The 25,812-nt window shown below is 42.8% G+C and overlaps 1 protein-coding gene across 2 annotated transcripts in view; it reads left to right on the plus strand.

Annotated features, from left to right (window-relative positions):
* The first annotated feature begins 3,788 nt into the window (after positions 1-3,788).
* LOC147896058 (uncharacterized) overlaps positions 3,789-25,812 on the plus strand; it is a 29,594-nt gene continuing 7,570 nt past the window's right edge. Inside the window, exons 1-3 of one of the 2 annotated variants that reach the window (XM_087382447.1) lie at positions 3,789-3,961; positions 4,228-4,329; positions 4,427-4,506. In XM_087382447.1, the coding sequence (XP_087238573.1) occupies positions 3,814-3,961; positions 4,228-4,329; positions 4,427-4,479 (303 nt within the window). In that variant the 5' untranslated portion in view covers positions 3,789-3,813 and the 3' untranslated portion in view covers positions 4,480-4,506. Of the gene's footprint in view, positions 3,962-4,031; positions 4,117-4,227; positions 4,330-4,426; positions 4,507-25,812 lie in introns of those variants that run through there. The other variant, XR_015541879.1, reaches the window with a different exon arrangement.

Raw genomic sequence — 25,812 nt, forward strand, 5'->3', positions numbered from 1 at the left:
ACAACCCCACATCAAATCTTGTCATTGCCCCTGCACAGGCAGAATAAGACAAGAAAGATGAGTATGCATAACATGCTTGGACAACTCAACATGGTCAAGACATCAAAAGAAGCATGGGATTTGTTCTTAGCTATTTATGGTTCCAAGAACACTTCCAAAGTTTTTGATATCAAAAACCTAATTATTATAGTTTTTGTAATAGCAATGAATCTAGCCATACTTATGTACTCAAGGTTAAGGATTACAACAGTCAACTTGCAACAATAGGAGAGACTATGAAGCCCATATAGATGGTTCAATCTCAATGGACTATGTGAGGAATATCAAAACCTAGTCCAAAGTATTGCCTTTAAAGTCAAGCTCCAACACTTAAAGAGATAGAATCAAACTCTGATTGAGCTGGTTTCTGATTGTTAGACTTATGAAATTGTACTTGGACTCACGAAGAGTCAAAAGCATATCCAATGCTTTCATTGATCTCGTGACCGTGTTCAATTGTCCAAGCATGACATCTTGCACATTCTTATTGATCTAATGATGTGCATACTTGTCTCTCTTGTCCCATTCTACTTGTGCTCAAACAATGGCTAGAACTGCTACAGGGCCATTAGAGGTCTAGGTACATAACCATTTACATAGTCTCACTTGTCTTGAAGTACAAGTATGGTCTCTATTCGATACTTCCATATACCGTAATTAGAGTTGTCTAGGTTAACAGATGCCTCTAGATTGAGGTTGCTAGTTATACACATGATGCAAAAAATGTACTCAAAGTTCCTCTAAAAAGACTTGTGTATTGACTACAATATGAAAGTTGGTAAAGATAAAACTGCAATATATCCAATTGTTACGAGTCTTACTATAGGTAAGCAAAACCCGCAAAACTGAATTGAGTGCTATCTGTGCCCATTAGTGTAGAAAGTCATTTGAGCATGATGTAAGTCCACCTCATCGAACTCTAGATGCCCACTACAAGACTAACATTACATGATTTATCCATTGCAAATGCACAGTGAAGAGTCTCCTCCTACAAGCTACACAAATGCAAAATCATAAGTGCTAATTGCAAAGAGAGAGAGAGAGAGAGAGAGAGAGAGAGAGAGACCGACAGTCTATTTCTTTCTTACTCTCTCACTCTATCTCTTACTCCTACTCTCACTCTCTCTTACTCTCTCACACAGTTGGCACCCCAGGGATTTACTCCCTTAATGCTAGCACTGTAGTGCATTTTGCTTACACCGTTTGTTGCAAAATTTTCCCAACCAATTGGAAAGTCACGACCTTGTGGTAGTTCTTGTGCCAAATCATTGGCTTTGAGTTTCATGAGGGCAAGGTCGATGGAATTTTCTGTTAGATTTTCTTGGCATCGCATGTAGATATTCCATGCAGTCTGTGTGCTTTGCACCAAGGAATCCATAATGCGATCATCCATGATGTTGGCTCTCTCGGGTGCCTTGAAAGTCAATGACAACTCCAATATTTACTCTCATTATACTTGCACTATAAATAGCAATAACTATCATTCTCTTTATGTCAAGCTGCACCTTCCCAAGGAAATTTGCCACTACTTGAAACACAACCTCAATATCACTGCTAGTGAGGAACAATAGATGTGCAAATTTTGTAACCTAGTTATTATCTTTCAAATATGTGACATAAAGAATTAGATGTTTCTCCAATTATGATCTGTGCTTTCATTGATCCTAATTGAAAAAAATGGACTAGATGGCATTTTTGTAACCACTTGCTCTCTAGAATAATTCCTAAGTGCCGTCAGAAACTCTCTAGGCATTTACGCGAGAAGCATAATCATTAGCCAAAGGCATGTTTGGCATCCCATGTAACAATGATACACTAAGTATGGATACCTTTCTAGTGGAATATAAATTAAGAACCAAAATAAACACTTCATTAATGTTATGATTTGCTTCTTTGCCTTTTCATGCAATGCATCAACTCCTTATTTGAAGGGACTACTTTCTTGAGCTTGCAAATCTCGATAGTGTCTCTCAATATTCTTATTTTGTTCTAATTTGAAATGTGTTGTTAATATATTTGCATTGCGTCCCTTCCTTAGCAAATACATTTTCTTTTTAAAACATGGTACAATGCTCACATTTAGCTAATATTTCTCTTCTACATCCTCTTTATATGCCTAAGAAAATTGTAAGCGTGATTGACTTCTATACTTGTGGGATACAATTCTCTCTCTCTCTCTCTCTCTCTCTCTCTCTCTCTCTCTCTCTCTCTCTCTCTCTCTCTCTCTCTCTCTCTCTCATCTTCAATGTCACCATCAAATTTTGCTAGCTCATACAGCATTCAAGGGAGTTGGCACTTGCATGATTGTTTTCAAAGCTTGATAACTTGCAAAAACACACATGACCTAAGGCCAGATACACACCAAAATTGGCCAAAGAAGGGTGGCGATGTGGCCTAATCAAAGTTTTTAAAGCCTTGTTGGTTGGCAAAACCTTCTACATATTGCCAAACCTCTTTCCATTTCTTATATTGAGGTGTGCCCAGCTGACTGGTGATGAAGATAACTAATTTCTAGGGGGCCCACAATTGCCTTCCCAAACTTAGGCACCCACTTAACAACCAATCGAATTCAAGTAAGAGTTTTAGTCTACCATTCAAAGTTGTCAACAATGCATTGAATATTGCCTTTTTAAATTGGGCGGTGCATAAACACCTTACCCATCGAAGGCCGCCACATCTTCTCCTTACATTGGGCACATTGGGGGAGATTGGGTGGTGTGTATCCCACCTAAGGCACAAGAGCAAAAAGTGTGCAAATGTAAACTGCCATCGTGACTCGTATTCACAAATGCTACATTCATCACACTACATGCAAACACAACTCTTAACTCCTCGATAAGGACAAACACAATGCTAGGCAAATCCAAGGAAGAAGCACCTTGCAACTTGGTATGAGCTAGCTCTTTACAAATGTGAGTTTTAACACAAGATTGATCGAAATCTAAATGTTGCACATAAATTGTTGTTTGCTAGTAGTGAGTAGGTTCCCTTGCACCGAGTATCCATAATAGATTGGATATTTCGAGCCTATCATCTGGTCCCCATGCAAGAGTTTGGCAAACTGGCCCTACAATTTAGGGGCGATAACTACTACAGAACTCAACTCGTTCGAGGTGGGCAAGGTAGCTAGAGGTTTGGACTAGGTGGGTTGTTTGCCAAAAACTGTTTGCCATTCATTGCAGCGAGGTCTTTGCAATCGCCAATCCAAGCTCGGTTGACCAACTTCCATGGGGACTCTCACATACTAAAATGCACGATGGGAGTCCTCACAAATGTGGACTGACGAAGATTGTAGTTAGTGTGCCTCAATGCCACCATTAAGGGCCTGTTCCGATGCACACGAGGTGCGGTGCTGGTGTGAGCATTCAAGTTGGAGGGGTGGCCTATTGCCCACTCGATATTTGGGCCACACGCACAGAGTGCCGATCCACGTGCAAAGTGCAGAGATGGGTGCTTGAGCATGTTAACATGTGGGTAGAGAAGAGCAGAGCCAAGGGGGCTCAGAGCAGAGCAACATGGACACGTGGCGGGCAGGGTAAGGGCAGAGCAGAGTGGACAAGTGGCTGGCAGAGAAGATGGACACTAAGCGCAAGATAGTTGGGTGAGGCGTACAAGCACATGTGTGCTGACTCCACACTGGGCACCCACGTGTTCAAACCGATCCCTATGGCTCGATCTGGTGCTCACACCGTGGAGCGTGTGAACCGGCAAGGTGGCACAGAGTGCATCGGGATGCACGCGTGGGAATGCTGCCTCGAGACAATCGTTGCCTCGATGCCAACAAGTGGCGTTTGCGAGCATTTTTTAACCATGCACGTTGCTGGCGATCATTTCAAAGGGCCAATCAGCGACAGCATCCCTTACATGGGAAGCAGCTCTACTACGTCGATGCTCTTTGTCTTGTTTGCAACAGAGTATGCACGTTGCTGGCGATCATTTCAAAGGGCCAATCAGCGACAGCATCCCTTACGTGGGAAGCAGCTCTACTACGTCGATGCTCTTTGTCTTGTTTCAACAGAGTAGAAGGCTATCCTCCCTCATTCGCTCATCGTACCCTGGACTGTTTTCGTCTTAGGAGTGAGATTTTTTACTGCTTGAATCTACGTACGCTTCGCTTTCTCGCCACTTCACGTAGATCGCGGTCTTATTACTAATATCTCAAGCAATTATGTTTGGCAATTGCTGCAGGTAGCATTTCCGCACACGAGATGAGCGTAAAAGACGCTGGAATTTGCCATAGATTCATAAAGACAAATGGCATCACCCTGCATATTGCGGAGCAAGGCGAGGGTACTATTCTTCCTGTTTTCCGACTTGTCTTGCTTAATCACTCATTTCTGCAAAAGGATAGTTCATTTGTCTCCTGTCTTGAAGATAGAATTCACAGGCGCAACAATTCACGCTTCAATTGATATGAGCGCATCCAATGTTGAAAGATAAGTTCAACTACGAAACAAAATGTGTTAAGACTTAAAAAATGTAATAGGTATATTTCCAAGTTGTAGCGTTACTTCCCATTTCTCATATCCTGTCTAGCTGACAACATCACTCTGATTCTACGTTGGTTTAATGTTTGTCTAGTCTCTGATGAAACACCATATTAAGTGCATGTGAAGCGCTTGCCGGAGCTTATTAGTGTTTCGGAAGCTATTAACTCAATAATACTTTTATCTACATATATACCTGGTACGCAACGACAGTTCAAACTTTATGGTTTAGAGCAGAGAGACAATCTTTGCTCGGTTTTTCCTGAAGGACCTCACATGAATACAAAGCACGTTCTTGTCATTGGAATACTAACCTAATCTAACCCAGACTTGGTTAGTGCCTCGTCAGGTCAATCTCCAAGGAAGGCGAACATTTCGTTTCAAATGGATGCATGCTCCATGTATTTTAGTTAAAGCATAAAACTTCTACTTGCGTTCATCCTGTAATGTCTTTCACGCTTTCATAATCTAAAAGGTGTTTTCTTTCTTATGGTCTCCTTCTCATGTTCAAACATAAACTTGTCATAGGTGCAAACGTCCCTAAGGAGCAAGGCCTGACCTGCCACCCACACCCACATTGTCCTGTAATGAGGGAACTAATGTTCTATTATCACTTGGTGTGTAGATATCGGTGCATTTCCATGGTATGTGCAAAGTTTGAATTAGACCGAGTGACTACAGGTGTCACAAAACACATCTCCACTTGCTTAGTAAATTCATTTATTGCAAATCTTTATTTTTTGAAAATTCAAGTTCTTATGTTGGCCAAAAGAATGCATATGTTTTCCTATTGTTCATTTAGGTACTAGTTGGCTAGGGGTCTAGCATTTGTGGGTGGACTTCCATTGAAGGGGTCACAAGCAATCCTGTCCCACAAGTTTAGACGTATCTCTTTATGAGAAGCGTAAAGACCATAGCCCACCCGAGTACCCAAATATGGGACCAATCATATGCATAGAAATCAATCTTTGATTCTATATGCTGCTAGCCTAGCAAAATTAAAGGTTGTTGTAGAGTTGCTGGTAGCAAGGAGGTCCTTTAAGATCTCCAAGTAGAGCTGGGAGGCCCTTGGGAGCCTAATACCCGGTTGGAGAGGCTCACATGGCAGCACCCTCGAAACTCACTACTCCTGCATTTGGCTATTGGCGACCCTCTCAATGGGATTTTCCGTTGGGCAATATTGAAGGCAAGGTCAAAGGTTGCCTTATTGTTACTCAAATGTTTTTGGATTGGAAACATATTCTCTCACATCTGGCTTGGCATGGTTGAGATTCCTTCTAGGATAATTCTTTGCGAGCAGAGAACATCCATTGGTCCGAGGTTTTTTCTCAACCGTTGGCTTGACACGAGCCCAAACGCTCGTATTTTCTTAATTCAAAAGGAAATTCCTCTGTGGCAAATGTCATTCATGATGATGGCACTTTTATCTTTCCCTTTGGCTGCTCAAAAATATAGTTTAGGAATGCATTATCATCCTGTATGGCAGATCATTACTCGGATGCTTCAACCATTTCAGCCAGTAGCCCCTTTGGAACTTCAAGAGACAGGCTTCGGGATTAGACTCTTCTTCCTGTACACTCGTCCATTCATCCTTTAAAGATGTCTCATTTAACAATCTGTTGGGGGTTGTTCCATCTGGACAGCTTTTATCATGCAGACATATTGCTCCAGCTATTTGTCATAGGTGTTTAACTCCAAGAGAATCTGTATCTCATATTTTTTGGCACTGCCCCGAGACACGAAGCTTCTTGGGCATCCTTCGACAGAGATAGAGATTGAGATTTTCTCAGACAACTTTTGGCAAGATTTTTTGGTTGTTTGGGATCTATCGTCTACGGCCGGATTTTGAGTTGTTCTTTTCTTGGGTTCACTACTAGGCACTTTGGACTCTCTAGACTCTCTGGAAAGATAGAAATCATAGTCTTTGGTGATCTAGCTCTTTGTACTTTTGTTTTCTTGTTTTCTTCCATCATTCTTTGTAGCAATCGCTCTTCAATTGTCTGCAAACTCACTACATAGATTATGATGTATATTTGTCCTACATGGAGATTTTCTCTTGATGTAATCTTTTGGCTTACCGGTTTTTCTAGGGGGATGAATGCACTGTGGTAGAGAGAATGCTACTTGAGATTCACAATGAAAAGGTGATACCCTTTCATTAATGTCCCTTGAGATCACTCAAGTTCCATCTTCCCATTTACACCTACCCTTAGCCTATGACCCATCTACCATTCAATGCACCTTAATGGACCCTTCCCTTCCTATTGCCCCTAGGACCTAGACACGTGTGTGCACATTTTTATTAATAGAACATGTATCACATGTCCAAATTCGATGCCGTCTGAAGCAGCCTGCTCCAGCTAGTCCTATCTACTCGGATGATCCACCACCATAAAAAATCAGTTGGTGTCCATCATAAATACATATACAGGTTACACCATTGGCGTATAATATATAATAATGTTTTATTGTCTACTAATCACAGATTAGTGATTTCTCTTGTCATGACACTCCCTCCTACTTGAATGGGCAAAAGTCCTCTTTTGGATCCTCTCTTGTCTCTTTCTCTTACGTACGCTTTTCTCTTTACTTCTGCATTTGCATCTCCTCTTCATAATCTGCAAATAATCTTCTCTTGGTAGTACACTCTCTCTTCTGAATCAGAACTTAAATCCCATCTTCAAGTTCTGATTCCTCTTGATGCTGAATATTCAAAATGCAGAAGTACCACTGCAGTGCCTTTTCAGTATCTCTTCATGCTCAGAATCCTCTTCTAAATACTTAGCTGCTGAAATCTCTTTACAATAACCTACTTACAATAAGCACAAACTGGTCAGTATTAAAACGACCCTCTCACCCAAATGTTTCATTGAACTAGGTAGACCTTGGCTATGGATGATTTTGCAATGGAGAGCTACTTAGTCTATAGAAACTATGGACCTTCAATCTCTTTCTCCAACTCTTCTATTTCAGCCCTATTTATCCTATCAAACACTCTACATGGAGGATAAAAATATTTATTCTTTGTCCATACTCTACAATGAATATGCCTACTCTCTATTCAATTCACACATCCATACATCAGTGTTGGCTAAATGGGTAGCATTTACTCTCGGTTCTATGTTCATCGTAGAGTCCTAGAATGAGGAGGTAGAAGCCTCACCCTCCTGCTTGGATGCTTTGCCTTTTCCTTTTACAGAATTTGTTTTGGCAATTTTGGCTAATAGAGTAGGACATTTATGCCATGGATGCCCTGGCTTATGTTTCTTACATCCGAAACATTTACCCTCCTTAATTAGCTTTTTCTTCTCATCGTCAATCATGGAAGGAAATGGTATCCATCCAAGACGTGATTGGCTGTTAACATTTTGTACAATAGCTTTCTCCTTTCCTTTGTTGAAGGGTTTACGAGAATTCAATTTTCTTTCAGCAATCTCAGCCAATTTAGTGAGGTCTTTCAAGGTGATTGGGTTGAACATTTCAACCTCATTCCTCACTTTCGGGGTTAGGCTTGCTAAATACTTCTTCCTTCTATCATCCTCGCTCTTCTCAGGTAACTCTAAAGAGAGTTTTCAGAACCTACCTCTAAATTTAGCGTTACTCTCATTTTCGAATTACCTAAACCTTTCCCAGTGGAAGGTCAATTCTTCTTCATGTCTCGGAGGCACGAAAGTGGCCTTAAGCTACTCTACAAATTTGAACCATTGTAGAATAGGCTCTTTTTCCGTTTGTGATAAAGACCACCACATCAAAGCATCCTTCTGTAGATGTAGTGTGGCAAGAGCAAGCTTCTCGTGGTCGGTCTTATTTTGATGGGCAAAACATAGCTCAAAATGGCAAATCCAATTGAGGATTTTATCTGCCTCTCTTGCTCCATCATACTTTGGGAACTCTATTCTCTCTCAGGGTTGGAATTTAGCTCTCCTTGAGGGGGTACTTAAAACGTCATCCCCAAAATCCAGCACTCTTTTAGTTCCTAATTTTGTCAAATCGACTGTTCAATCATATGGCTAAGCTGAGAAACCAGCTTATCAACAGGAGACTCCTCTCTCCCTCTTGCACTTGGATTATAATCCATGTGTACGGGATTTTGAGTTAAAGGCGTAAACTCAGCGCCTTGCTCTTGGATGAACTCGTTTCTCCCTTCATTTCTAAAGGAAAAACTCCCTATCAAGAGATTCTTAAAGAAGAGATGAAGGTAATTCTATATGTGGGTTATCATACTCAATATGTGTAAAACTCTCATCTACATCATCCTCTTCAGGAGAATGTGTTGGTGTTCTCTCCCTATCTCCTTTTGGTAGTGGAGGAAAATGGACAAGTTCATTATTAAATATGCCTTCCCCTTCCATTCTTTCCTTTTAGTAATACAAGAGAGAAAATGACTTGCTGTAATTTTAAGAAAGGTTTTATTTTATAGCAAAAGTCAACTATTGTAGAGTTGGTGGTACTTATTCGACTCCCGCTTCGTTTGTGTTGAGAAAACACTTGAAATGACCTCTTCTTCCTTCTCTTTTAAGCTTTTCTTCTTGTTTTTCTGCTGTAAACTGGTGCGCTCCATTTGGACTACTTATTTTGAGTGGATTGGAGCTCTAGATACCGTTATAGGGGGTACTTGATGGGTGGATCACCCCCTTAAAATCTTGTTCCAATCCGACTTTCCGTTAGGGAGAAAAGGGGGGGTCTCTTTTCCCCACGATTTAAGGGTTTCAAGGGTCTATTTGCACGGAGGGGGAGTCACCCCATTAGGACACCCCATTCCCCGTTCAAAGACCAAAAAATTCAGAGAAATCCCTTGCCTCGGAGCCTTCGAAATGCATGGTTTGCTCCAAAACTCACGCCTCTCCTTCTAGGCTCGCCCTTTGCAGCCAAGTTCCTTCTAGCCTGTTGCAGCGACTTTCAGTTCGTGCACGCGCCAACCAAGGAATTGTTCACGCAGGAATCTACGGGCCACCGTTCGGTGCCCTGATCCTTTCCTTTCACCTGGCTCTTAGCTCGCACACAGCCTTCCCGCGTAGCACTCCACTCTTCTTGTGCCTTCCTTCTGCGGCTTTCTTCCACGTAGTCTTCTTGTGCCCTCTCGCCTCTGTCCCACGCAGTCTCTTGCTGTCCCGGTGGTGGATCGTCGAAGCTTTGATACCAAATGTGAAGAACCAGCCTTCTCAAGAATGCAAATGTGTGCAATGCATGCAGAATTTGAATGCTGATTGGCCCTCCAATGGGGAAGAGCGCCCTCGTGAGAGTACTTGTTTCTAATTCGACCTACATGCAAGGTGGGAGAGAGATGGCGGATAAATGCAATGTGGTAGAGAGAATGCTACATGAGATTCACAATGAAAAGGTGATACCCTTTCATTAATGTCCCTTGATATCACTCAAGTTCCATCTTTCCATTTACACCTACCCTTAGCCTATGACCCATGCATCTACCATTCAATGCACCTTAATGCACCCTTCCCTTCCTATTTCCCCTAGGACCTAGACACGTGTGTGCACATTTTTATTAATAGAATAAGTATCACATGTCTAAATTCGATGCCATCTGAAGCAGTGGCTCCAGCTCGACTAGTCCTATGTACTCAGACGATCCACCATCGGTCGGTGTCCAATACATATACACGTTACACCATTGGCGTATAATATACAATAATGTTTTAATGTCTACTAATCACAGATTAGTGATTTCTCTTGTCATGACAGCTAACCCGAAAAAGGGCAGCACAATTACATCATGAGAAAATCTCACTATATGATAAGTACATCTCATTAGTCAATATAGTGCGATTGCAAGCAATTAAACAAGGATTGCTGCAAAGAGTTTCGAAAAAAGATAACTTGGAGAAAGCTGGATCACCAAAGACTTTATGTTTATGATCCTTCCATAGAGTCCATAGTGCCCAATAGCAAACCCAAAGAAAACACACACATACACGCACACTCCTCTCTCTCTCTCTCTCTCTCTCTCCCTCTCTCTCTCTCTCTCTCTCTCTCTCTCAGACATTGGGTCCTCTCCTTCTTGTGAAATTTTTTATTTTAAAAACTTGTGAAGGAGATGGATTCTCATAAACATTTGCCTTGAAATGTGAGTGTAGTCGCTGGGAGGAAGTAGCATTTCATAAGGGAGGGTACAAGATTTCACAGGGAGATGTGCAATTGTAGGACTGAGTGGGGAACAAGCTTGTAGGAGAGTTGTTGCAAAAGGTGCTGCTATAAAAGGAGCAGAAAGTTGCAGAGGCTATATGAGAGGTTTGGCTAGGAGGTGATCATTCCAAGAGGCCCCATGATAGGCCGTCTGAAGAGGAAAGATGTCTTAAAAGATGGTACTGCTTAAACATCAATATACATGTTGAGCTGTGAACTAGGTTACTTGATTATTTCAAGCAAGAATGTCTGTTGTCCCATTTCAGCATTGATGGATGGCTCCCTTGGATTTTGGTGGGCTATATGGGGGCTGGAGTTCCTTCAGTGACAAGTGGTGCCATGGTTTATGCATGGCCCTCCACATGTCCCCATAGGCTGCCATGTGCCTTGTGCCACACTCATGGGCTGCCATTTGTCCCATGCCATAGGTCATGGCTGTCACATCAGCATGCCACGCTAGGCTACCACATCAACATGCCACATGTCATAGTGAAATTGTGGGCATTCAAACCACTCTTTATTTTCATGACTAAAAATTCAGCTTGGGTGATCAATATTTCTTTGATTTTACTTCTATTTTAACCCTTAGGTTTTTGTTAGTTAGCTCTACTCAAAGGCTATTCTAGGGTTAGTGGTTGGCCTTCTCACATAACCTATGCGGCCTATCAATTTGTCGTTGTCTTATATCTCTCAACTCTTTCATGTTCATAGGTCCACACCCAAGGCTATTGCAAACATTCTCTTTAATTGTTGCTGTGTTGGTCTGCATTCTATGCGTTTGGTCCCATGTTTGGGTACTTAGGTGGGGTGTGGTCTTTTACGTTTCTCATAAAGAGATATGTCTCACTTGTGGGACACTGACAGGCAACCTTTCAATGAAGGTCCACCCTGAAATGCTAGACCCTCGTCAACAAGTACCCAATTAAACAGTAGGAAAACATATGTATTACTTTGGCAAACATCCTAATTCAAAAGATAGGCAATAAATGAATTACCAAGCAAGTGGATATGTGTCCGTGAAGAGAAGTGACAGAAAGGGTAAAGCTGAAGAGCTGTTCTTTTTTATGATAGTAATGGTATTTCGGACCTGTACTTAGATAAAACACTCAAGTGAGGCAATTGGCCCACCAACTAATTTGTGTGCACCCTCGTGAAATTGTGTTAGGATATGATCTTTCTATCTTCCTTTACAATGAACCCCACTCTAGTTTGATCAGGGTTTAACGTGCATGTGCTGATTCAATGCTTATAAATAGTGTCCGAAGGTTCATTTAGGTTTGTTCTCTTGTAAATTGTCTCAATGTTGCAATAAAGACAATAATTATACCTAATGAAGTAACAGGTGGCATGCCATTGGAATGCTCTATTATTGTATTTGGGGTAGTAGTGAATGGGTGACAAAGTAGGAGATTGGAATGCATCACACATTCACCGTACACTTTAGGCATCAGCCGTGCAAGTCTGCATTGCCCTATTGAGGTTGCCACCACTCGAGGGGAGTTTTGGGTTGACCATAGAGAGTAGGGACTATGGAGGCTAGGATGTAATCTATGGTGGGGATGGTTTGTGTGACTTAACTCGGTGAATGAGTAGCCTACAGCTCAGGTTAGTCTCTCTCAGTAATTACAGTCTTATTAAGATAAGACAAAGGCGGTTAGAGAGTGCTATTCTAGCTTTACACTCCCAAGATTGTCATTGCAGTACTAAAATGAGATTGTGGGCTACTTCTAAATTATCCTTTTTCTCAAGTGCCAACTCTGATAATTACTGAATTTGCCCTCCACATTTGGGTGGATGAAGAGGTATTAGGGCGAATGCCTCCTGGAACAAAATGACAACAAATGCATCTACATCAGGTTAATTTAAAGATTCCCGTTCTTTAAAAGATTAAAAATTTTAAAAATTAAAAGATCCCAGTTCTCTCATAAATAGAACAACAAGGTCATCTTCAGAGAGCTGCAGGGGAGGTGGCTCACGGCATCCATTAAGTGTATTGGCGATCAGAATTCAGAGGCGGGAAGGTAGAAAAATGTTCATGGATTGAAACCCCTTTTTTCTGTCATTGGACTTGGACGGAAATCTGAAATTGACTTCACATGTCTGATTTTTCATCAGATTTCAGCGTACAAGGTCTCTACTAACCTCAATAGAGGTAATCTGTCTGTTTTTGAGTGGCTGTAAGGCCATACACTTGCCTCGCAAGTAGCTCCCATTTGGCTACCCTCTCCTAAAGTGCTAGACTGAGTTTACTCTACTCTTTTGGAGATTCGATAGTTGCATAAATTGATGCTTGTTTGTTTGGATTTCTGGATACGTGTGCATGAGTGATAGCACATGCTTATTAGCATGGTCCGATTGGGCATGGATGATGACGTGGGGATGTCATAGTAGTTTTTGCTATGTATGTTTGATAGCTTTGATGGTTTGTAACTATAAGTCCAACTTACAACGGATGATGAAAATGAAACGAAAATCAAAATGAAGGAGGACTAGAAACACCCGGGCAAGAACTGGAGGGACCTCCAATGGCTCCAATCATGTCCTGTCCTATCCTGTCCTACATCCACCATGAGTAGTCTAAGCTTGGCATGGGCCTGACTAGGGTCCCATCGGGAGCCCTGGAGTCTGTAGAACATATCAGAGATCCATTGCTGATGTCCCCAGCTATACTTGTGGATGGTGTGAGGTAGCATGGCATCAAATTGCTGCAACAATATAGAACGTCAAATGGGGCAGGCTCATAGGGCTTGCATGTAGCATAGTTACACTGAAACGTGTTTTAGGGTCCAGCCTGCCCCAAAATACCGTTTCAGAATCTGAAACGTTGGTTCAGGTCTGAAACTTTTCAGACTTTTGAAACGGTGTCTGAAATTTTTCAGCCTGGTATGAAACGTTTCAGCCTGGTCTGAAACGGACTGTTTCAACAACCGCTGCTTCCTTTTGCTGTTTCTACCTGCCTTTCGGCCTCCACTTCTAGCCTTGCACTCCCTCCACTCCTTCAGCCTCATATTCTTGCGCTCCCCAGCCCTCCTAGCCCCATTCAGTCCTTTGAAGTCATTTCACTCCTCTGCAGGATCTCCATCATCATCCACTACCCTTCTGCCCTCCTTCAAGCTCAGCCTCCACTCCTTCAGCCCTCCTTCAGCCCCCTCTTTCATCCCTCTCTTTCAGGGATCAGCCCTCGCTTCCGTCTTATGTTTATGCATTATGTCTCTTTCAGGTATGTTTATGCATTATGTCTCTTTCAGGTATGTATTATGCACTATATTATAAGTTATAGGTAGGCTGTAGGCTATAGCATTCTAAATGTGTATGTGCTCAGCTCAAAACCCCCTTTTCTAAAACCCCCTTGATGACATGGCATTTCCCCGTTTCATCCCTCTTAAAAATACTCAAACATTTCCGTTTCCGTTTCCACTAACTATGGCATGTAGTCCCCTCTTGGCTTGGTGTACGTGAAATCCTTGTCTCAATCTCGACATCTCCCTATCGCATCTTCTCCTATCACGAAGAGTTATGTAATCTACTGTTGGTGAGGTGCATGATCCATTGTATGTCTCATGAGTCTAGACCTAAATCGGGTGACTTCATGTACAAAGAGCGCAACGTATCTCTAATGCGGTAGTCAATGACTCTGTTTATGTCTGGTGAGAGCCTCTAATCTTATAGTATCTAGGGCACTGTATCAAAACATGCTCCTCTGTCTCTATTTCGTTTGTATCACAAACATTGCAGAGTCACAGATCTATATGATGTTGTGTGACCACAATCTTGGCAATTTGGGATGAGGGCTTCAGTTGTCCCATGGTGATCAATACTGCTTGTGAGAGATGGATCCATAAGTATCCTGGGGAGGAAGTGCTCTCTATAGAAGGCCCTCTGGCTCGCATGTGGATGCAAAAGGGATATCCATGTCCTAGGGAAGTATACTTGCTATCAATCATCTCATATGATCTGATGGATCTTTTGCTGAGTTAGATGTAGACAAGGGGCATGTAGTAAGTATTGGTATGGTGGTAAATGATCAATAGACATACCCTACTATTGAAACCATCTGCATACTTGTGCATACCAGCATTTGCTCATCTCACTCGGCTACAAGGTCCATAGATGATGAGAGTGAAGGTGCATGGTGGAGAGGGAGAGAGAGAGAGGGTAGGCTTAGGAGAGAGATAATGATACTCAAAGAGAGACATAATGAAATGGAAATGAAATAGCATGAGCAATGAACAAAATGAAAGTACTCACATGTAGACCAAAGAGCTTGTAGGCTTGGTACTTGATTGATTTGACACTACACAAGTACAGCCTTATATAGAGCACACACATACATATGAACACCAATTCATATTAGATAACTCCCAATGTGACATGTGGCATCCATAGGACACACTAGACTAGGACACACTAGACTAGAACTCACACTAGAACACACCAAACTGAATCATGTTGACTCCATTTCCTAACACCCCCCCTATGGAGGAAAGGTGAGTGACTACTGGAATGAAACCAAGAACATGACAATGACGGTCATCGAACTGACGGTCTAGAACTAGACATGGCTCCCATGCTAACTCAAGAGGCAAGTGAGCATGGCTTAGAGGCTAGTGAGTATGGTATAGACTCAGAGGCTCAACATGTATGGGTGCATGACCAACTCAGAGGTCTAGGAGACCAATGCACTAGCATCCTAGAACTCACATGCTAGGCCTGATAAATAGACCTATCAAAGCTCCAATACATGGCTCCCATAGTACATCCCTCTCCTAGCTCCAAGGACTAATGAGGGACATGGAGCCACACATGACAAATATAAAATCAACACTGTTGAAGAAGTGAAAGGAAAGCATGAAGCTGAACACGAAATGAGAATGCTTGCTTGCTTATGGAATGAAGAAAGGTGAGGTCCATATGTAGGCACCTCTACCATGAGCCACCAAGGTCCACAATCATCTCCTCAATCAGCTCCTAGAATCTCTCAATCATCCTACGTGGCATCTATAACCACCTAACAGTGCTTATGGGCACCTAACTGTGCCTCTAGCGCACACACATAGAACCCAAGGTGTGCGTGGGGCATACACCTTGAGATATCCCATCAAACCCCCCCTCAAGGGAATGCCTCAGGCTATGTCAAGGATACATCTAGTCTCATAGTTTCTCATGCCATCTCATGGTGGTCAAGGATAAATCTATGGCTAGGATCTCATGCTAGCAAGGGTTCCCAAGGGTGTGAAGTAAACAAAGGGATACATAAGACCTTCCAATGGTTATTTCCCCTGCATGTACATGCACACAATGTCTGCAGGAGGTACCATGGAGCAAAACACATACACATGGCCTACATCATATGGTGACGAGAGGTGTTTACAAAGAACACAATAGTTTATTCCATTCATTTTGGAGGGCTATCCAGGCAGAGTACCTTGACTCAACATAAAAGAGAGATCTGGATCATATATGGAGATGGTTCAAAAAGCATAATCTTCATAGGAGGCCTCATCTTGTGGAGGCACATAAACTGAAAGTAAATTGGCAATTTCTGGCTTTGTAGTTGCTTCCTTTTTGGCCTTACAAAACTTTTCATGGTGATTGTTTTTGCCACAATATTTACAAGGATTGATCTTGAAGCAATCTTTTGAGAGGTGATTAGTCTTCCCACAATGTTTGCAAGGTGAAAACTTGCCCTTTTGAGTTTTTATGGCATAGGCTGTGTCATTGCCTCTCCGGAGTTCCATGTGCCTTTCTTCTTCTTGAAGAGCAGTAATAAGACCTTCAAGAGTAGGATTAGGAAGATTTTTCAATGTGGTAACAACATGATCATAAGTTTCAGGCATGCTTTTGAGCAATATTGCCATTGCATCATCTGTAGTGATCGGAGAGTTGATAGAAGCAAGTTGAGTCATGAGACTCCGCATGTGATTGACATGGGCAGCCAAGGGAGTGCCAGTAGCCATCTTCAATTCAAAGAAAGCAATCTTAAGTGACAATTTTGAGATGTGAGAGCTAGCACCAAAAATAATATCAAGCTTCTGCCAAGCTTCAGAAGGAGACTCCAAATCAGAAATGTGATGAATATAGTCATCTCCTAAGCCAAGAGCAATAATGCCATAGGCTTTCTCGTCTCTAGCAGGATCTCGTGCCGAGCGTGTACGAGCTGAGGATTCTCCAGCATTAGAGTCTGTTGAAGAAGAAGTTGAAGCAGGTTTGACAAGCCCCCAAAGGTTTTCCCGCATCAATGCAAACTTAACTTTCATCTGCCATGTGTGAAAGCCTTTTACCATTGAACTTATCCATATTCAAGAAGGTAGCCATGAGAGGGTCTAACCCAAAATGGGTAGTGTCTACTCTCTTACAAGGCTAGAAAGAGTTGAAAAGCTTCAAAGTGCAAGCATTTAGTATAGCAAAGACTTGTAACCAAACTCCATACTACAAATCATAATGGAAATGATGCTTCAACTTGCATGCTTCATAGAGGTGGCTAAATGAAAGTATTCCAAGCAAATCGAGGTATAGCAACCAAAAGGAAAGTTGTAGCCACAATTGTACTGATGCTATTCAACACTTTAAAACATCAGAAATGCTAAAGTAGCATCTAATGTAGCACCAAACTCACAACGTTGTAAAAACTGTCCAAAACAGAGGCCTGATCTTGGAGGGCTTAGTTCTCCTTCTTCAAAGCAAAGAAAACAGGGCTTTCTGGCTCAAATGAAAGCTCACATATGGGCAAATTTTTGGTGCAGAGGTCAGACGTAATGTTGCGCGGTGTTGCTGGATGGAACATCGTCAAAGTCGACTGGTTTTTGGCTCTGTTCTCCTCGAATATATGGCCATTGCTGCTCAAACTTGAACACAAGAGATTCCAAAGTATGGAGAAGATTTCCCTAAAAGGAATTAGAAAGAGGTGGAGCAGAGAAGGAGAATACGTGACAGAGAGCTTCGACGGAATTCGGGGAATGGCGACCAGCAGCAACAATCATTCTTTAATTCTTTGCAGGTGGAAGTTCGCCCATACAAAGGGTCTCTCCAGCCAGAAGGACTTGGAGAATGGTGAGACGATGAGGGAGAACAAGCTTTCACAAGTTTGGGGAAGAAATGGTGAAGATGAAGAAGAAGATGATGATGACATGGCATAAATGGGCTCAAGGAGGATCATAGTGCTCTGATACCATGTTGAAGAAGTGAAAGGAAAGCATGAAGCTGAACACGAAATGAGAATGCTTGCTTGCTTATGGAATGAAGAAAGGTGAGGTCCATATGTTGGCACCTCTACATGAGCCACCAAGCTCCACAATCATCTCCTCAATCAGCTCCTAGAATCTCTCAATCATCCTATGTGGCATCTACCACCACCTAACAGTGCTTATGGGCACCTAACTATGCCTCTAGCACACACACGTAGAACCCAAGGTGTGCGTGGGGCATACACCTTGAGATATCCCATCAAACACATCATTTTAGGAGGACTATCCAAGGTTGAGAACCTTATTGACTCAACACACACATCATTTATTCCATTCATTTTTGGGAAACAACTCAGGGCAGAGTACCCAAATATTCCTAACCATTATCTATAATTTCAGCAGATAGATCATGCAAAACAATAGATAAAGCTCGTCAGTCAAGTGGAGTAGATGGGGCGTAAAGATTCTCGAACTTGGCTTTGATTTCCGTGGCTGAAGCAGTGGGGTCAAAGTGACGAAGTAATTTGTTATCCCACCTTATACCAATACGAGCCAATGCTTTTTCCCTAGATGATACGACTTCTTCATGAGGACAAGGCTCCATGGTATGAAATCGATCTGAGGTAGTGAAGCGGTGGACTAGTAGCTCCCACAAGTAGATATCCCGCAGGCAGAAGTGACAGATGGAGCAGCAAATCGGGGGCACCAATCGAGGCAGTAGGCAGCTGCAAATAGTACTTCAATCGAGGGCAAAGGGCAGCTGCACATGATGCAGTAGATGGGCAGTCCGTACGGGAATTAGCAGCAAGTTTGGGCACGCATAATGATGCCAATGGTCGATGTAGCAGCAGCTCTCTTTAAGTAGGTCGTTTCTTTAAAAACAGGCTCCAAATGAGGTCGTTATAGGGAGACCAGTAGTAGAAACATCTCCACAACAGTAAGCAAGTATTTCCTTCACAAAAATGCCACGAAAACAGTAAAAAACGACCTGTCTTTTTCCTCTACGAAGATGCCCACTAATGCCCAGAAGAATGGTGACCGAGTTGCTCCTTTTTGGGCAGCAAACCAAGCTCCATAGCTTTCAAAGGTGAGGCTAAGGTAGGAGAAGAGAACAAGATGGGGAGAAAGGAGTGGAAGGGAGCTCAATATGGAGGAGAGGATGGCTTCCATTTGTGGGCTTCCCTCATCCTCTAGATTGAGCATGGAGAAGGGAAAGGTAGGAAAGGAGGCTCTGATACCACATGAAGGTGCATGGTGGAGAGGGAGAGAGAGAGAGAGGGTAGGCTAGGGAGAGAGATAATGATACTCAAAGAGAGACATAATGAAATGGAAATGAAATAGCAAGGGCATTGAACAAAATGAAAGTATTCACATGTAGACCAAAGAGCTTGTAGGCTTGGTACTTGATTGATTTGACACTAGACAAGTACAGCTCTTATATAGAGCACACACACACATATGAACACCAATGCATATGGGATAGCTCCCAATGTGACACGTGGCATCTATAGGACACACTAGACTAAAAGTCACACTAGAACACACCAAAGTGACTCATCTTGACTCCATTTCCTAACAGAGAGGCCCTCTATGGTAGTCTTTGTTAACTTGTGTTGTCCACCCAAACTATTTGATTCAATCAAAAAAAGTAATAATATGAAATGAGGCATTTGTTGTGGAGAGGTCTCATTGGAATTTTTTTAGGAACAATGCCATGAGGGATACATCTTTCCCCCTAAATCATGCGCACTAGAATCATGACTTGTAACCTATGGAATCCGGTCCACTCATCTTCTCGGAGATCCATTGCCCCAAAAGCCCACACATATAGAGCTGTTGGTCGGACTATATAGTCAAAGAGGAGTGACTTTGTGCTAACATGTTGGAAGTATGCCTAGAACATTGTCACTTTAGCCCTTGTTAAAGAAGTGTGCCCTCTGATCAGCCATGCCCGTGCTGCTGGTTTCATGGTTGTGAAAATGCACCTTCAGGTCTTGGATTTCAAAAAAAGCCTACAAAATTGTCAAGTGCATATGTAGCCCCTTAGCGATTTCTGAGATCATCATGACAACACCGACATATAGCAAGATAGTATGAAATCTATCTCCGCCCTCCTCAGAGTGACGGAAGTCCACAAAAAAGTGGTATACTCTCTGCTTCCTTTGTCTAGCCTCCTCTATGTAAGCTTGAGGGTGAAGATGTGATCCAGTGTGGCAATCTCATCTGAGACTTGCATGGTCAATTGCTTGCATGCCCCATGCAAACATCATGTATTCTTCTTTGATATAGGTCATCTCTGTAGCCCATTATAAATAAACAGCTCATGAGTGGTACAAATGTCGAGTAAATATCTCCCATACTACAAGATTGTGGCCCGAACATGTATGTCCTTTGGTCTTTGAACGAACTCTCCTTGTGTGGATGGTAAATTTTTGGCATCCTCTTGAAAGTCTAGGATCTCTGCCTATGTGAGTCCCATCATTGAAGTAACCCGTGAGTAGGACCTCTCATTGTTGCATGTATCTTTGGATGTCTTCATCTAGTGCCAAGCAAAGTGAAAGCTGTCCCCTCCCAGTGCACATCTAGTTTCCCTAACGAAGGTTTTATTTCATGTAGTTCTAGATGTCTCATAGGCCTCTTTAGCCCTTCGTGTTGATCAGTGACCCACATGGATGGAGGGGTGCATCGGTTCGGTGGGCTGGCAGTTCTTCTCCACTCAAGCCTCCAAACACATATCACTATCACCAATATGGATTAGCACGCCATATGTAGATCAAACTCAACAAGATACCATCCATGGATATATAAATCACAGCTTGCCACTTTCCTCCACAACCATTAGACTATGATGTGTGGGGCCAAGAAACATAGTGATGCATTTTTATCGTTCCTCGCTAAGGGACCAAAATAAAGATACATAGAGCTTGCAAACCAACTCGCCCCCCCCCCCCCCCTTCCCTCCCTTCCAGCCAAAACACACACACACACTCACACCCTCTGCCCCTTGTTATCTTACATATTCTCTTGCCACTAGACGGCTCCAAATCTTTATCTTCATAGATGGATAGTTGGTTCCATCCAACATTTCCACTTGACCAAAATTTGGAATTAGGCATGCAGCATGCCATGGTGAAAGGTAGCATGCAGCATGCCATGTGAGAGGTAGATAACTTGAAAAACCTTTCTTACCACTAAGTACATTGCTGTAAAAAGGACAAACGACACATGTGAATGATTTGAAGTCACCTTCCTCTCTTCACGTAAAGGCTTGCTTATGTACTTGCCAGAGTAGATCACTAATGCTGCTCTTATGGGCTTTGGTACCATGTTAGTAATCAAGGCTAGCTGCTTAAGCGCAAACCTCGTAACGGAATGCTCTTGAAATTTCCAACACTCATATCACTCTTTCAGTGATGTGTGCACACATGAAATGAAGGCCAAAAGTTGGCCAAGTTATTGGGGTTAGGACTATTAGTACTGTGGGGTGTTTGCACGATAGAGAGGCCAAAAGAAGATAAGGTACATTTGCATGTATCTTTTGATCTTGCACGCGTTGGGAGCTGCCTTGTGCCCTCCCTAAGTAGATATACTAGATGGCTTCTCGCTATTCCATAGATCTATTTGTCACCTGTGGACATTTCATCCCAAACACTCAACGGTTGATCATATGGTTGCCATAAGGGCTGCAACAAAAGGAGCTAAGCATAAGTGTCTTCTGTTGCTTTGTGGATCTCAAGAAATCTATTGATGCAATTCCACGTAAGAAGCCGTGGGAAATACTGGAAAAGATTCAAGTCCCTCAAGAACTCAAAGAAGCCCCATACTGACTCTATTGGAGAGTTCTAATAGAGTTAGCACATTGCTAGTAGATGGTTTGTGCTCCAAGGGGAAAGCTGTCACAAGCAGTGACACAAGGGTTAAGCAAGGCTTCCCCCTCTCACCAACTCTTTCAAGCCTCTTTATTGATGACTTGGAGGATTGGATGAGAAAACATAGCAAGGAGGATGTTCAGATAGTAGGATATGCTCTGCTAAAGAGCAAAGAGAACTTGCAAGGGCACATGGTTGCACTGAGAGAGTTCTACAAACCCTTAGGAATGCAGTCAATATAGGTAAGGCGATGATTGTGACACGTTATAAATAGGTTGATGTCAACTTTGAAGGCGAGCCTCTGGAAACTGTCAATACATTTAAATATCTAGGACTGGAATTCATGGACAACTACAAAATAGAACGGATGTGTGGAGAGGAGGATTCTCGGAGGATTGAAAGCTTTATATAGCCTCGAAAATAAATGCTAGAAGGCCCATCTGTGGAATTGGGAAATGACAGTTTCTATACACTATGCTTGTGCAAACAACAATCCTTTACAGATCCCCAGCTTGGGCACCTGGGCTCTCTAGGATCTACTGTGAAAGAACGTGAACTTTACATAAGCTTTCCTAATAGGGGAATTAGGGGTTAAGGCAGTCGGCATAGACCCCTACCTAATCCTACTAGCTGAAACATGTATGATACCTCTAGAAGGGGAAGCATTATGTCAATTCATAGCTTACCTAACAAAGGTGAAAAGATAGGATACCATCAGGCAAAGGGCATACCCAAAAAGGGCCGCATCTGTACTTTATGCGACCACTAGGAGATCGAGTCAAAGGAGCACTTCTCTTTCAAATGCCCCATGTAATATGACATTAGAGGTCGCTATCATTGCCTCTACAGAGACAGTTTCAGATCCCTATCCAGCCTCCTCTCCTATCCAGATCAAAGATGCTTATCAGCTTTCATTTATGAGGCCGTCTGACACAAAGAGTCTCTACTCTGGGCACGTAGGCGAGATCAGAGGTACACAACTAGATCCCTCGCAGAGCACACAAAAGAGTTTTACCAACCAGATAGACTAGCAAGACTTATCCAAACAATAGACACGGGGACCTGAGCCAGAGAGATGACAAATTGAGGCACATATCACATTGGGAGACCTCCTCCACATTCAGTAGACCGAAGGCCTAACCCACAAGGGTGACAGTGGCACTTGTCCATCCTAGGGCCATTGCTAGGAGACATAGCGGACCACACATATTGACAGCCGCCAACATCCAATCATAGGTTTTATATCACCACAGTAGCCTCGCCCCCACTCTCAGGACTGATACCTCGCCTCAGAGAGAGATTTTCTACTATGAATTAGTGTCGTCGTGTTCATGATTATGGGTTTTCCGCTCTTTTTTTGTACTCTTCATGGGTGTTGATGCCCGCTTAGCAGCTCCACCCCTCAAATCATTGTATCAAGTTTCTTTTAGTCTCATAGAACCTTTGGTCTGCCGAAGACTTTTAATAAACTTTCTTCCTTCCTTTCTTTCTCTCTCTGTTGTGGAGCCGATGCAATGCATCTTGTTCACCGCACAGAATGTTGCATTGTGTAGTCTCCACAGCCGGAAAGCCCAGGACCATGAGGGGCTGCGGACTGAGTACTTTGCACATGGATAGGAGGTCCTGGCCTCGATCTTAGCACAGATGTTCAATCATGTTGTATGCCACAGCTTTCCCCCCTACTTGGAGTATTACTACCATCATGCCAATACACAAGGTAGGGGATCTTATGGACACGAGGAACTATCACACTATCATGATTGGTCAAACATTGGCTAAGATATGAATCACTATTGGAGAGAGATATCAGCTCCTACATAGAGTCACAAGTAGAATGGGCTTTAGGATAGGCTGGATTTCGGAGGCAACATTCCTCTATTGCTAGTCACTCTATGGGGTGTCATCGAGGAGGCGAGATCAAGATCTCATAAAGTCTATGCTTGCTTTGTAGAATTTCGAAAGGCATTTGTCTTAGTCTCACGATCCCCCATGATTATGCAATTGCAAAAGATGTAGATTCCAGGAGCTATGATCTAGGGGTGATGAGTTTATATGACTCAGTCAGAGGAAGAATACGTGCCCTTGAAGGCCTGCTAGATTGGATTGAGAGCATGATCAGAGTGAAGTAAAGTGGCCCCCTCTCACCGACACTCTTTGGGCTTTACATTGGTGAGATTAGGACCTCTATTGATTGCCCAGGATGCGAGGGATCATTGCTTGCTAATCTTATGATACATATACTGTTGTATGCAAATGACATAGTCCTCATATCCTCTTCAATAGACAAAATGCCTATAGAGATGCCTAGAGGCCCTAGAGATTTTTTGCACAGAGAGAGAGAGAGAGAGAGAGAGAGAGAGAGACTATCAATGTCCACTGGAGATCAAAAGGTCTATGGGACAGCAAGAAACCCTCTAGTACATATGCTTTAGGGAGGACACATGGCAGCTCCCAAGGAGTGCAAAAGCAACCCACATTATTTAAGAGTACCTACATAATAGTCTGAAAGAGTAAACAGCCATACATTAGTTTAAGACTGAGAGTCTTTGGTTTTGATTTGAACTCTCTAATTAGAGCTATGCCTTCACGGTAAACTGCCCATTTTCCAGCCTTTCTGGCAGCCCTGACTTTAGCTAATTCAGTTGCCTTATTCTTGAGCTGAGCTTGTGTAAGCTCCTCTGCTATCCATACGTTGGTACCCTTCAGCTTGTAAGATTGTCGAAGGAGCTTGATCCAAATATCTTTAGACTTCAAAGTAAGGGTTGCAAGACCTTTGTATTGCATAATAAAAGTTGGACTAGAGTCATCATCATCCTGCTCATCATCATCCACCCATTCAATGTTGGGCAAGCTTGCTTTGATCTTTGTCAATATTTCACACACTGTGTCCTCCTCTTTGTATCAATCTTCTGGGAGTCCCCCTATTCTAATCTTCAGCGAATTATCACTTCTAGCTTTGTGCTCTTTAATCTCTACTTGAATATCGAACAAACTTGCTTTGGTGTCCACTTCCATAATAACTTCCTTTTTAGCTGTTTGTACTTCAATGTGAACAAGATCTTTGACTATAGAGACTAGCTGCAGGGTAGGGGGGGAATCCTTACAAGATTTTACAGCCTCGTCAATTACTGCCTGTTTACCAGGCCCTTCCAGAATGTGAAGTTGAGCCTTTACTTCTACTAGTTCCAATTGTAGCTCTCTCACTGCTTGTTGCAAATAAAAAATCTGATCTTGTTGCCCAAGGATGGGTCGTTTTGAGCCTTCTTGTTGGTAATTCTGTGCATAAGGAGAGGGTGTCGTGGTTGCAATTGTGGAGTACCGAGTCCTGATGGAGGTTCAAGGAGTTGAGAGGGATTTGGAGGAGAGGGTAGGCTAGTCCATAATTTGTTGTCTGTCGAACCCCCTAGGTGAATGTAACTCCCAGTTTGGGTTGGGAGTTTAGCCCAACTCGGGGTCAGGGTTAGTGTGTTTGCTGTTGCCTGAGGTAACTGCTATGGTGGCAGAGGCGAAGGGCTGACGAGTGGCGGGACGGGGCGGAGAGAGTAAAAATCTGGAAAGGCCAAGGTTATGATCTTCAACGCTTCATAGGCAGTGCTTCATCGACACAATTTCGCCTACTAAGGGGAGCTAGTGGAGATCGTACAGTCATACACTTACCTAGGAGTAATCTTCATGGGACTAGTTTTCACAATGGTTCATGCAGCCAGGGTGCGGCTTACATGAGGTTAGGGGGGTCTAGCATGGCTAGAGCGATAGGGCTTCTAGGCACACTTCTAGGACTCCTTGACGAAGGGATGGTTGTTTGATACACTAGTGAGGCTGACATCCATTAATGTAGCATCCTTGTAGGATAGTGATCTCTCAACGATTGACCGGAGGACATTTGAGGTTATAGATGATTATGGAATCCCGAAGGATCCTGAGTAAGCCCTTCATTTCTCATCAAGTAGTACAAGCAGAGTTTTTCATGACACCACCCAAAATTGATGCCATCTTTCAGAGAGTAATATACCTTCACAGGGTTTGGGATTTTATTAAAGGTCCACGGAAGGCCATACATGGCCTATGGGACACAAAATCATCCGAAAGGAA

This window comes from Dipteris shenzhenensis, chromosome 12, assembly GCF_047967505.1.
Source record: "Dipteris shenzhenensis isolate YYH24624 ecotype China chromosome 12, Dip_SZ_1.0, whole genome shotgun sequence".
In the NCBI taxonomy this organism is placed as follows: Eukaryota; Viridiplantae; Streptophyta; class Polypodiopsida; order Gleicheniales; family Dipteridaceae; genus Dipteris; species Dipteris shenzhenensis.